This window comes from Eptatretus burgeri, chromosome 12 (genome assembly GCF_056783735.1).
Source record: "Eptatretus burgeri isolate ZD-2024b chromosome 12, Ebu_testis_v1, whole genome shotgun sequence".
NCBI classification, from domain to species: Eukaryota; Metazoa; Chordata; class Myxini; order Myxiniformes; family Myxinidae; genus Eptatretus; species Eptatretus burgeri.
In genome coordinates, this window is record NC_140972.1 from 59370426 (window position 1) to 59384521 (window position 14096).

The window sequence follows — 14096 nt, forward strand, 5'->3', positions numbered from 1 at the left end:
CGGTGGCCGTCACTCCGGCCGACTTAGCTGTGTTGTTGACGTGGAATTCGGCAAACATGTCAACACAGGTGCAGTCCCAAGTTAGACTTCTCCCATTCTTGAATGGAACAATGCTCAAGCCATCAGGGCATATACTTTCACCACAGTCTCAACCAAGGGGTTTCCAAGACAGATAGTACACCTGCCCCATGAAGGGAACGTTTGACCACATTGTTCAGGGTCGTGTCTTTGTGAAAGACTGGCGCCAAGACACTACGACAGACCATGATGGCCAAGCGTATCCATAATTATACCGCATCGGCACTTATGACACTCACAGACCGTGTCTCCAACTCGTAGGGCAACTGCAATCCTTGGACTCTGAATCAAGCTGGGTTCCCAGAGAGGGAACAGGGGCTGCGTGGAGCCATGTCCCCCTCACCTTAGTTGCTGCAGCCAAAAGATGGGCTCTGTCGACCTGATCCACCCTGTTCATCAGACTGGAAAACGACACTATTGCTGTCTCGACGTCCCAAGCTTTTTGGCTGAACCGGGACAGACCTTCAGGTTCACAGGCACTGGCATAAACTAAGCTCCATGTTGACACAGCCATTGCAAACTCCCCTATTTGCTTCGTGGGACAGACCGGCATCGACCAAGGGGCGGACAGCAAGCAATGAGGAGATTAAGCCAGGGAGGGCAATGTCAGGAACCTTCCTGAAATCAAGATCACCTTGCTCAACTGAAAACATTGCTTGCACCCAAGCAATATAATCAAAAGTGACATTTGAGATTTTGCTAACAGTTTCACAAACAGTGGGGTCAAAAGGTCCTAGCTGCGCACTATTCGGGTCGGAGGGGGATGCACACAAGATATTCAGGAGCTTGGGTAGGGCGAAATTGCTGAAGGATTCTTGTAGGACTGGAGTTCCAAATATATAGGGAAACAAAAAACAAACAAATCAAACCCCAAACTGGTTTCATAGTCAGGTTTATTTACAAACGATGCTAAAAATGAATAGACTACAAATTACTTGCATCACCTGTTCCTTACTTACAATACACCTTGAGGCTGGAAAAAAATGGAAGAATTTGTCCCCAACCAGACCTTGACGTACAACATACCGTGACATGGCCTGGCAGGTGCAGGCAACACACACGGTGTCCACACAACAAACTTGCATTTACCCTAAATCACCCGAGGCACAAAGTTGTGGAGGAAAATCTGACTCAAAAGTGTTGACTGGCCATGTTCCCTCTTACCCCGTGGAATTTAAAGTTTTAATCTCCTGGACTGGAGTTATTTCCAAACGTATCCAGGAGATTTATACAGCCCAAAACATCTCCATTCATGAAGCAAAGTGCCATTTAATCAGATATTGGTACAGTACTGTTAAGAGTTTTGGTGCAAACACAACAGGTCAATCAATGGGGAGGGGAAAATGAGGTTGGCGAGTTGGTTTGGGTGGAGGCGGTGGGTTGGCAAGGTGGTAGGAGTAGAGTCCCTATATACTAGGAGCAGCGACAACTTTGAATTTGACACCATTTTGTTTCCATAGAACACGATGCTCTGAACCTGAACCCGTTATGAATGTATGTCAGTTTTCTAATGAAGCTCTTTCTCTGTGTCCAAAAGCAATATTATATTACTTAATGATTATATTACTAATGTCCCTTTGGGGAAGGCAAAAACCTTGCTGAATAACCCTTCCTGTGAAACACTGGGATGACAGTTTGTAGCTGTGTTGGGCTTCGAACCCAGGCGGGACAGCTTAGAGTGAGCGTGCGTACCTCTCGGCTGTCCTGCCATGACCTGGCGATTAATTGATCCGAGCAGCAGTTCCCACTGTTTGAAAAAAAAAAAAAAGGTTTAATTTGTCCATTTCACATATTCTTTGACAGCCCTTCCTCTCCTCGACCTCTGAAGAGTTGTATGGTGGAGGAGGGGATTTACAAGGATAGCGTGAGAGGAGGGGAAGGGGTTGGCAGTGGGAGGGAAGGGAAAAAAAGTTGTGGATGGATTTGGACGAAATTTGGTGGACAGGTTGAGTGTGTGACAAGGAAGGATTGATTAAATTTTGGTGAAGTTCCAATTCTGGACATGAGAAGTTTTTGATTTCATTTTTTGAAATTATTTTTCAAGATTGAGAGATGAGGCCAAACACAATATATAGCATGATGTTTCAAAAAGTTGTGGACAGATTCGGACAAAACGAGGTGGATGAGTTGGGAAGGTGATGGGATCAAGCCGATTCAATTTTGGTTCAGGTCCAGATCCGCCCGATCAGTGGGATACAAAACTAAACGTTCAGCCTGTGGAGGCTCGATCAAGTGCCGTTCTCGTTACTTTCCACTTTCATTAAATGTCTTATTAACCATATCATGCACCATCACATGTTGTTAACCAATGTTAACTGCAACACTTCAACTAATTTGAATAAATAAACAAACAAACTTATGTTACAAACACACAAGTGACGTGTTTACTGTACTTATAAGCAACTGATGTTCTTGATATGTCATAAATTATCTATAGATGTTTCCATCATGTATTTTTGAGTTATACCCATTGAACTGCCAACTACAATATGATTACAGCACCATTCACTGCATCACACATAAATGTACACACCCAGGACTACAACTTACTGGGCAGAGAAACCACCCCAGTTTCCATTTTAGACGAATAACTTAAGTTTTTCCAAATCTGTTTCCTTTTCAACATTTTCCTTGATATATATATATATATATATATATATATATATATATATATATATATATATATATATATATATATATATATATTCAAATCCTTCTCTGATCGATTGATGCATCTAATGGCACAGCATCCTGTCATTTTAAACAGGATGACGAGGTATCGATGGAAACAAAATGGTGCCCATGACACATAACCAGAAATTTTGGACATGCCACGTCACTACTTCCAGTATATAGGGACTCCAGGTAGGAGAGATGAATGAACGAGAGCGAGTGGAAGAAGAGGGGAAATGAAACAGATTGAGAAAACTGGCTGCTGTCTGGCATGTCGTGTCCTCGGTGACGATACGACAATCCGGGCTTTGGACACTACAACTGAAGGACAAGACAGAAATGAAACCTGAAGACATAAACAAAGGAACTGATGTACAAGGGGGTTTCATTCGTGTTTGCACCAGAAATATACAGCAAAATGTAGTTTCCTCATTCAGTTATTTTGATCACTATCATGTTTGGTGGAAAATGTGTCGGATGAAAATTGCTCGTATGAAATATTGTGATTTTGCCTCATGGAATGAAGTGAAATAGGATAAAAGCGACAACCTATCAAAAATGTAACATTCAAAACGAGACGATAACATCACATTGTCAAAACATGTCCGACACAAAAGCTTGGTGATTTCACACCTTACAAACCGGCTGGTCCTATTGTGGAGGGATTGGCAGAGGTCATATTCTGGTCGATTTGGGCATGGGGAGGGAGGGGAGGGGTGACCATCTCAAATGACTTGATAGTTGTGGACAACGGGAGGGTCAAGTCCATTGGCTATGCTTTATGCCGTGCACAATGGAAGTTCCATAACATTAAACATGACGTAGAATGATTCAGACATCACAGAAGGAAAGCAAATGAATTAATTACTATTCGGTCCCAAAAAAATCCATTTAAAAAATAGAGAACGGGGGAAAGGGCAATCTGTTTGGCAGGTCCGCGAAGCTGAGACATTGCACGGGAAGCAATTTAAAATCGCAATCACAATGTGTATGATTAAAGCCTTAAAGATGGAACACAAAGTAAGAGTTGAGGGAGGAGTAGGAGTAGGTGTAGGAAGAATAGGAATAGGAGTAGGTCCCTGAAGATGTGATGAATGTATACATCCTGAAACATCCTAATGTTGGCACTTGCGACAGGGTCCACTTGACACGCTGAGACAACTGATGAAAGGGCAATTTAGCAAACATGATGCCATGAGGAAAACTGAGACAGCCATGTTTGATTTCAAGGCTGTCACCAGAGATGTCACTGAGAGAGGAAGGAAGGGTCCAGGGCCCAACAGTTAGACCGAATTAAATAGTACGTGAATAGCATCATGTAGATGAGGTGGGACAACCAAGGTGAAGTAAAACGGGGTGAGAAATTGTCCATTTAAAAAAACATTCCGATAAAGCTAACGGGTCTCTGCTGACAAGCGGATGAATCGAACGTCAAATAAAACGTTGCAGAAAGATCTTTAATAAAGAAGTACCGTTAAATGGAACTGCCTGGATTCATGAAAGCAGCAACAAGGAATGACACCGGAGCCTTCTTCGCGCTCAGGAAGCTCGTCAGCACGGCTACAAGTTGTAAAGCAAAAGCGATGAGACAAGAACAATGGCAAAATGAAAACTTCCAAAATGAGAGCAACTTTTAAAAACCGAAATAAAAAAAGCAATCGAGGAAACACGTTACGTGAGCATTATAATAAGAGGAATTTAGCCGAGGCCTTACATTTGCACACAACTCCAAATAGGTCGGGCCATGCTTGCTCGGTGCTAATCTCCCACGCTCACCGCCCCGTCAACGCACAGCAAGGAATGGCAGAGGTAGCTTTCAAACACAATCAAACCACTGCATCGGCAATCGCACCTTATCCCCCCTACCCCCCCCCAAAAATCATCTTTGTGACGAAATTATATTTTTTTCCTCAGCAAATTTGTTATTTTAGATTTATTTTAAAAGACTAGACGGCGTTTAGGAAGTAAAGTGATGCATGCAATCAATCGCAAGCTATTGCACAGAAACGCAAAGAAAGAAGAGGGGGGGGGAGAGAGAAGAGGAGGCGGGGGGGGGAGAAGGAGACGGGGGAGAAGAGGAGGGGGGAGACGGGGGAGAAGAGGAAGGGGGAGACGGGGGAGAAGAGGAGGGGGAGAAGAGGAGGGGGGAGAAGAGGAGGGGGGAGAAGAGGAGGGGGAGAAGAGGAGGGGGGAGAAGAGGAGGGGGGGAGAAGAGGAGGGGGGAGAAGAGGAGGGGGGAGAAGAGGAGGCGGGGGGGGAGAAGAGGAGGCGGGGGGGAGAAGAGGAGGCGGGGGGGAGAAGAGGAGGCGGGGGGAGAAGAGGAGGCGGGGGGGAGAAGAGGAGGCGGGGGGAGAAGAGGAGGCGGGGGGGAGAAGAGGAGGCGGGGGGAGAAGAGGAGGCGGGGGGGAGAAGAGGAGGCGGGGGGGGGGAGAAGAGGAGGCGGGGGGGAGAAGAGGAGGCGGGGGGAGAAGAGGAGGCGGGGGGAGAAGAGGAGGCAGGGGGGGAGAAGAGGAGGCGGGGGGGAGAAGAGGAGGCGGGGGGAGAAGAGGAGGCAGGGGGGAGAAGAGGAGGCGGGGGGGAGAAGAGGAGGCGGGGGGGAGAAGAGGAGGCGGGGGGGGAGAAGAGGAGGCGGGGGGGAGAAGAGGAGGCGGAGGGGGAGAAGAGGAGGCGGGGGTGGAGAAGAGGAGGCGGGGGAGAGAAGAGGATGCGGGGGGGAGAGAAGAGGAGGCGGGGGGGGAGAGAAGAGAAAGAGAAGAAAGAGGATGGGGGGGGGTGTGGAAGTAGGAGGAGGAGGATGAGAAGGAAGGAAAAGAAGAAAAGAGGAGAAAATCAGGGAGGGAGGGAAGGAGGGAAAGGCGTGATGAGGGGAAAGTGTGAGGAGGGGTGAGTGACCCTGACAAAAAGAACAAACGAAGCACACAAACGTGATGCAGAGTACAACTCGGATAGAGGAGTTAAAAGCGTCATCACACATTGAACAAAACCCGCAATGTGTTCCATTTAAAAGACCCTGGAAAAGTCTTGCACAATTTTTAATTGCAATCTCCTTGAAACCCCCAAACCAATGTGCAAAAAGCACGCGCGCACGCACACGCACACGCACACGCACACGCACACGCACACACACACACTGGTTTATGGCTTTACATCTTAGGCTGAAAATATACATACGTAGTCTGGTAAAAAAAAATTTACAAAAGAAAAGGAAATGTAAACATGAAACATTCACATACTTTACAGTTAAATCTAGGTAACCGGGCAGGGAGAGTCGGATGATGTCTGAGTCATTGCTGCCATGTCACACGTCCACCATTTTAAAATGAGGATCTCTCAGCAAAGATCGGAGCTGGTGGAGATTACCTACCAATGTCTAGAAGCATCTTATCTCTCACCAAACATCATGGAATGCCTCATTGTTCCCAGGGTGTATGGAAGGATGGAAAGTATGGGTGGGGTTGAGGGGGATCTATATGGCCTGAGCATGCCTGGAAATGTTCACAAAAATAAGACAATTTATAGGAATGTCCACGCTAAACGAATCAGAGCAATAATGAAGAACAATAAGACGACAGATGACGAAATAAAATACCCACAGATATCCCGCGTGGGGTGCAAGCAAGTAGGCCTGCACGCAAGTGCACTGACTTGGGGAAGGATAAAAGAGCCATTTAAGATGATCTCGCTATCACCGTGTGACAAAACACAAGCTCAGCTGAGGGGGGAAATAATATAATAGAGAAGTAAAAAGTGGTGACCAAGAGAGGTTTCTTCCTAACGTTTAGAGAAGAGACCGTCGTTAACCTCGAAGCAGGCAGAAGTCTTTATTCGAGCATACGGACGTTCACCATCGAAGAACCGATGGCCGCTTCACGTGTGAGCCACTCGCTTTCCAGAGGTTCCAATAGTCTGTCCTTTAGCATCATCGCAGAGCACTACGTCGTGCCCTCAAGCCTTGGCCCAAGAACCTCTCGAAGACCATCCAGTCAGTCCTGGTTCTCTTCTTCCTCGTCACTGCTGCCAAAACACACCTGCCAAAAAGTCGGGGCACCACCAGCCAGGGGCGAAAGGAAGGATTGCAATTGCGGTTGGCACAATGAGAAATAATCTGCAATTGTGGCAGTCAATTAAAAAAAAAAAAAACATAAGGCAGATGAGATGTGGTCTGCTGGTGGGGATGAAAAGGCCAGCATGGAAGGAGGGGTGAGCAGGGGCAGGGGACATGGCCACCGCAAGCTGAAGCAGCAAGCATGGATACCAGAAGGACTCGTGCCACTGCAAGAAGGGCAGGATGGATGGCTCTTCATTACAACAAAGTCTCTCTGCCTCACTGTATCTTTTGCTCCAGCATCAGCTGCCTCATACCCATCTCACATCATCATCCTCCCTCTGCAGAAAGAGGTCTATCATGAAGAGGAAGCATAATGCGAGTTGCCCTTATGGCTGGTAGCTGAACTCGCCTTGCCCTGAGGTTCATTGTCGCCGCTAGTCCAAGGCTGAAACAGCAACAGGAATAACAGTCATTTCCTCCTTCGTCTGCACTCCATTTAACACTGCACCCTCCTATACAATTTCACGAGCATTTCAGGTCGCAAAACGTACAATTTCAACGCCTTTCATTCACAGATCCCTCCACTTCTCAACTAACTTAGCCGCAGGCCTGTCTAAGGCCAAGGAAAGTGCGGGGCTCGTGCAAACAATAAGGCAAGGGGAACAGACAGTTGTGCAGTGGGAGTAATGATGATAACGACAGGTTCAAATTTGTACATCTGTGCACATCAGAGGTCACAAGGCACAGAAGGGAAGAGAGCAAAGTGAAATGCAAAAGCAGGGATGGGATGGGATGGGATGCATATGGTTAAAATAAAATCGAATGACCAAAATGCAAAGGGGAGATTTAAGAATGGTGTTGCAATTTCAAGCATTATAGTTTTTGCACACAGGCAACATGACAGTTTCGTCCTCACAAGTGCGACTTTAGTTTAGAAGATTCATTACAGACCCAAATCTCTGCTTTCCTTCATCGATATCGCTACAAGTGAGAGACATCTTACAACATGGCATAACCATGACTGCCATAACCACTTTGTTTGACAATCTGTGATATTGACATTGATGGCCGGTGCCGGTTACATCAAATGCCCTAAATTTATTTTCGCCACCAAAGGCACACACAAAAAGCCTCCAATTTCTAAGAGACAATGTGTGTCCAAAGCTGGAGGAGTGATGTGTACAGTGATAACATGTTCCTAATTCGAAGGAAAATCTTGCACGAATGGTCTCTTATCAGGGCTGGCACTTTCAGGGTAATGTGCCACGAGGAACCAAGTGGTCATTGATGTGGGGGAGGGGGGCGCACGCGCGCACAGACATGCACATGCCCGCACAGGGATGCACAGACGGACGGACACACACACACACACACACACACACACACACACACACACACACACACACACACACACACACACACACACACACACACACACACACACACACACACACACACACACACACACACACACATACTCTCTCCCCTTTGGGAATGGGTGAAGCTGTCTGCAACATGGGAGGACAGCAACTCATTAGATTTACCTGTAGGAAATAATCAAGAAGTGCCAAGGTATGCTGACAAGCTTGGAGACAACAAGCGACCTCACTAATAAGTACATGTTGCAAATCACATTGTTGTTACTAGTACGTGGCCGTACGTGCAAAAAAAGAAAAAAAAAACTTTCAAACCACGAGCCAGAAACAACAACCACACAGGCTGTTCCTTCGCTCTCGCGTGCACATACATGCGTGGCCATACGTGCGTGCCCTGACGTGCATGGCCGTACGTGCAAACCAAAAAAAAAGACTTTCAAACAAACACACAAGCCAGAAACAACCACACAGGCCGTTCCTACACTCTCGTAAACAACAACTGGATTGGGGCATTGTGTTTATAAATGCGCATAAGAAATCGAGAAATTATTAGAATGCATTAAGTCATCACTATCCGGAAGTGGTGCGTGCCCGTACGGAATGTTCACATACATTCCACGAATTATCGCTTGCATTGAAGTAACAACTGATGTGATACTTACACACACAGATTTAATTAAAATTAAAATTAAGTTTACCTCCGTGTCTTTGCTAGCCATGACATTCGCTGCCATTGACCATCGCCACTCCTCTGCCACGGGAACTAAGCCACCGATCCCCATCATAACTGGCACGGAATGTGACGTCATCGTCGGCCGGCCGCGCACCGGTCTACGCAGCCACGCCTACGCAACAACGTGTCCTTTTATTGGTTGGTAAATAAATGGCCATAACTTGGGAATCACTTGTCCGATTAATATCAAACCTTGAAAAGGCACATACTCAGGTCCCCAGCAATATACCTGGCAAGCTTCAATTAGATCGGACCAGAGGTTGTCGAGAAACAGCGGTCACAGACACACACACGGAATTATAGATAGATGAAAATTTAAAACACCCAATAACCTTAGTTGTTTAGTTTCACGTCTTATACTTGGCTTTCAACTCTGTTGACTGCCATAACCACTTACAAAACATTACAAATACATTTTGGGCTTCAAGTGAAATAAAAGCTCACACATTGGACTTGTGCATGGAGCTGACGCAATGTTTGATGGATGATGGCATTACGAGACAATAATTTTACATGAACATTAACATAAGAAAACGATGACAAACATGAACGCAATCCATTGGATTTATGATAATTTACCAGTTAGCCAAATGGAAACTTGCCAACGAGTGGCTTCAGTGGTGCATCATCAAAGTGTATTCAATCAGCCAGATTTAACAAAGCACCAATGAACAGACACATCTATTAAAAGGTCCCAAATAAACAAGCCTTCCAATTAAAACCTCCTATCAATGCAAATCAATGCCTTGATGAAAATGAAACAATTAGTGCCCAATCTTGTTTCTCACCCATTGCGCCAGGTGGAGCAAGCAAACAACTTAACACTTACAGGTACCGATGACGGCAGTTCGGATTACCAAAATCGTCGTATTTGTCACTATGAGGTGGAAGAGAGGAAGATCAAAAAGTTTTCCGCCCACAACCAACTTATTGAAACTTGGTCCAGATGCTGTCTGTTTCCTGATGCTATTTTGCCAAAGCTTTTCGAAAAATGGAAAACTTTTTGACCGCCCATCGCATTACAATTCATTCGATGTCCCTTTTAAAAAGAAAGTATGTTTTACAAGTAAGAAGAAAGTGAGTATTGATTTGGTCTTTTTTATATGCATCACAATGTGCTTTCCAGCCTCAGCTCTGGACCGTGGGCTAACCTGGCGGCTGAAGAGCCGTTGCAGTAGGCCCCTCTTGGGTGGCTGGGGGGGCAGGTTCTCCTCCAGATCTTCAGGCAACTGGTCTGCTCTGAATACGTTCAGCTCCTTAAAGCATTCAGTCTCGATCATCTGCGATCACAATCAAAGTACCAACACAACATTACAGGCCTGCAGCCTCTCCTGGTTCCAATAGCTGGCAATTATCTGATTAACCAGGAAGGAATCGCAATGTGCCAACCATGTAGTTACAAGCTCACCACAATACATTAATGTGATGTGCCCTGATAACACTACTATTGAATATAAAATTGATCAAACACATTATTTAAGCAGACTGCAAGGCACCTCATTCTGCCACGGGATGGAGACACTGCCGGTGGAGAACTTGGAATAAAAATCGTCGTCTGCCGGGTCCAAGTTCACACCCTTCACGGTGGAGAACTGCTCAATGTCGAGGACATCCTTGCAGTACACGGCACGTGGCTGTGCCATGTGAGGAGAGTGCATGAGTGTGATGGTTCACAGGGACAAATGAAAAAAATATAAGAAATGGTAATATTTAGTCATATTATCTTTCGGCAACAAAAGCACAAAACAGATTGTACACTTGAGTAAACAGAGAATTTGGAATATGTCCATCTCGCAGCTTTACTGGGAAAACAAACAACCTTAAGATTCCTCAATGAGGATGAAGTTCTACATATTATATTGACCATGATGCCAAAAACCAATTTACTATCCATAGACAGGGTGACCCTAAAAAAGTGGGCCCTGGAAAAAGTTTAATAACTTTAATATTATCCAATCAAGCCTGGTGTTGGCCTTACGGTTAAGGTGGCTGGCTCAAGATCTTAGGGCCTTGAATTTGAGTCCCTCCCCTCCATTGAATCAGACTGTCATCCTTTCCAGGTCAGCAAAATTAGTACCAGTGTACTGATAATAGAGAGCACTACATCATTGGCACAGCCACACCCCCAGAAAACGATGCAACCAGCAACCAAAGGCTGCACACGCTCGCTAGCTAAACAATCAAACTAAACAAAATTTGCTGATCATGTTACGCACTCATAGTCAAGATATCACCGAAAATTTCAGTCACCTTCAAACAAATTGGATAATTTTACAATAAATTTATTGACGACGTCGATGTTTGATGATATGCTCCAAATGGGCAACATTTCCCTCAATGCAGAGGGCCACACGTCACGCAAAGTTATCGATGACTTATGTGCACCGTTATCAGAATTCCCCTCAAGCTTTCTTTGCTGGTGTTGAGCTCTTGACAGCGGTGCCGAAGATATTTCTTGGGACTGCGGGCGACTGAGTCAGCAACATTCTCATGTGACCTTCCTGATTTTGCTCGACCAGAGTGGCCTCCTCTGTTTCGCAAATTCATAATCAAGATTGTGTCATGCTATCAATTTTTTTTTTCACAGACATTTGAATTTGAGACTTGCTGGATGGTTTCCTTGTTGCAAAATGTGCACAGAACAGGCTCCTTGTTTTTAGAACATATTTGTTCACGGATTGTTTTCCACAGAAATGACTTTTCTTCAGGTATCCACAACATGGTGTGTGAATGTCACAGATGCAAGAATCTTGGCAGATGCACTTTCCTTTAACTCAGTTCAGGCCTGAAAAATGAAAGATTGAATGAAAATTTTGAAGGTTGCTAAACTTTTCCTGGGGCCCTTTTTCTGCGGTCACCCTGATTTGTTCGGACCTGCCTCGTTCAAAAGCCCTGAGCCGGATATTCGATGTGCTTGCATGCTGCGATGCCTTTGCTTCCGAACGTGCGCATTTTCCCAGATCGGAGGGAATTATTTTCAAGGGGGAGTTGGGGGGGGGGGGCTAATTTCTCCATATATTCCGTTCGTCAACAAATGGAAAATGCTACTTTTTCCATATATCGGAAGGGAAACCTCAGGTCTACACTATTGTTTTGTCGCTATTGCCAAGAAGCACGTCCAGCATAAAGTTGTGGGGTAATAACGGATGCTGTGGTCACCGTCTACCAGGTAATCTACTTTGTTTCTTTTGAGTGAAATCTTAATGTCTTTCACCTCCTTGAACCAAATTCACTGCGATTTAGAGATGGTACATAACTCACTCCACCTTGCAGGACCCTGCACAGGTGGTCGATCTCACAGTTTAAAAAAAGGCAAGGTTTCCACGGTGAAAATAAAATTAAATCAATCAGCTAAACTGAGCGGGCTTTCCTTGCTGTGTTGAGGACTGCCCATGCAAGTGCTCAGCATGCCACGAAAACAAAGTACCTGTACTTCAAGTCATAATGTCACTGGAGAGCTTTTGAGATTGAGCAGTCAGCAGTCACATTAAAAAAAAAAGAAGTTTCCAAGTGCACATCATCCCACAAAATGTCATGCACCAAATGTTGTTTCATGGCCATTGGGACTGGAGCACGTCTGTGAGAGTTCAATCGGAAGAGAAATCTTGGCAAAGTTTGCCATTGTATGGAAACTCTGGTTTAGAACAAACGTTATAGACAGCACAAACCCAAGAGAATGTTCTGAAGAACATGTTGGCCAGTACACACCCAACTGAAAACTTCTTCTTCTTCTTCTTCTTTCGGCTGCTCCCGTAAGGGGTCGCCACAGCGGATCATCCGTATGATCCGCATCGTGATTTGGCACATGTTTTACGCCGGATGCCCTTCCTGACGCAACCCTGGTCGCCTCTTACGACACAGGGATATGGTACACCTATTTTAACCGGGGTATACACCGGCCCAGTATACTGGTACTCATTTCGCCGACCTCGGAAGGATGACAGGCTGAGTCAACCCCCTGGTGTATTAATTCAGTGGCCCAACGGGGCTTGAACTCAGGACCTCTTGGATCCCAAGCCGCTGCCCTAACCACTGCGCCAACACCAGGCTCAACACACCCAACTGAAAACAACAGTCTCAAATTTTATAGTCTTCGATACCCTTTACCATCCCTCTACCTGTGTCTTTAGAATTTGCTCTTACATCTGGAACGAATGGAGCATCCACCTTGCCAGCCTCCAGACGCTTGAAGTTGATATTGCAGAAGAAGGGGTGGGCCTTGACCTCTGTGGCCATGGAACCCCGACAGCCAAGCCTCTCCCGGTAGTCCTTAACAAGCAGCTGAAATAGCAGAGTTGAAGAAGAAAATGGAAAGAGGAAACCAAAGGTTAACAAACTGCTTCATGAACAACTTTTCACATTTTTAATCCATATGTATATCTCGAGCTTAAAATATAAACAGCCAATACAACTGTGACCACAAGACAATGCATTTAACAATGCAATGTCCCACAGGGAAAGATTACAGTTGATCTGAGAAGAAGTGTGCACTCATGCACTCACTCACTGACAAAATAATTGCTATAATAGTTTTTCATGTCGCTTCGGTTATGTGCGAGGCCAACAAGTCATCCAATAAATTCACACATCCATATTTATCATGTAAAATAAGTTTGGAATGGTTCATGTGGGGTAAAAGCCAACCTGTCTTATCACGATTGACCAACGGATCAGGATACCTGTCACACACAGACAAAGCTCTTCTACAAGAAGCACAGATAAGAAAAAAAAAAAAAATACAGCCCTTTATAACAACACAAATGCACACACAGACAGACACAGAGTGAAGAGACAACACAAATTACAAAACACTCGGACATAATAAACACGAAAGGTAAGAAATCGACTTGTGGTTAAAATAAACATTAAAATGCGGTTAAATTGGAAACCTTTGTCAAACAATGTCGAAGGCTGTTTGGCACGTTAGTCGAGCCCATTGGCCTGGCAGCATACCCCAAACCCTGGGCAGCGCAGATAAACACACACTCAGGAACAGGCATGGAAAACTACAACATAATCTGGCCACATTCAGACAATTGTGTCGAATTGTGCATCAGAAGTTTGGGAGTCCAACATTGAAGTTGGTCTGTATGCGGACACACGCACACACAACAATACCCTCCCCATCTCTTCGGGAACAGACGAGGCTAAAAATGCTGTTAATTCTACCAAAAGTGTATCATGCTGA

At 45.3% G+C, this 14096-nt stretch overlaps 1 protein-coding gene and 1 long non-coding RNA gene across 13 annotated transcripts in view; one reads left to right on the forward strand and one right to left on the reverse strand.

Moving 5' to 3' along the window:
* LOC147015710 (uncharacterized) overlaps positions 1-14096 on the forward strand; it is a 173893-nt gene that overhangs the window by 41364 nt on the left and 118433 nt on the right. The window lies entirely within an intron of this gene.
* LOC147015711 (G protein-coupled receptor kinase 5-like) overlaps positions 1-14096 on the reverse strand; it is a 243326-nt gene that overhangs the window by 22952 nt on the left and 206278 nt on the right. For 3 of the 10 annotated variants that reach the window (XM_085848153.1, XM_085848151.1, XM_085848148.1), the window contains exons 13-17: positions 13052-13189; positions 10405-10542; positions 10060-10188; positions 8874-9020; positions 5444-7244 (exon numbers count right to left, since the gene is read on the reverse strand). In XM_085848153.1, the coding sequence (XP_085704279.1) occupies positions 7155-7244; positions 8874-9020; positions 10060-10188; positions 10405-10542; positions 13052-13189 (642 nt within the window). In that variant the 3' untranslated portion in view covers positions 5444-7154. Of the gene's footprint in view, positions 1-954; positions 4312-5442; positions 7245-8873; positions 9021-10059; positions 10189-10404; positions 10543-13051; positions 13190-14096 lie in introns of those variants that run through there. The other 7 variants (XM_085848145.1, XM_085848154.1, XM_085848152.1 and 4 more) reach the window with 5 other exon arrangements.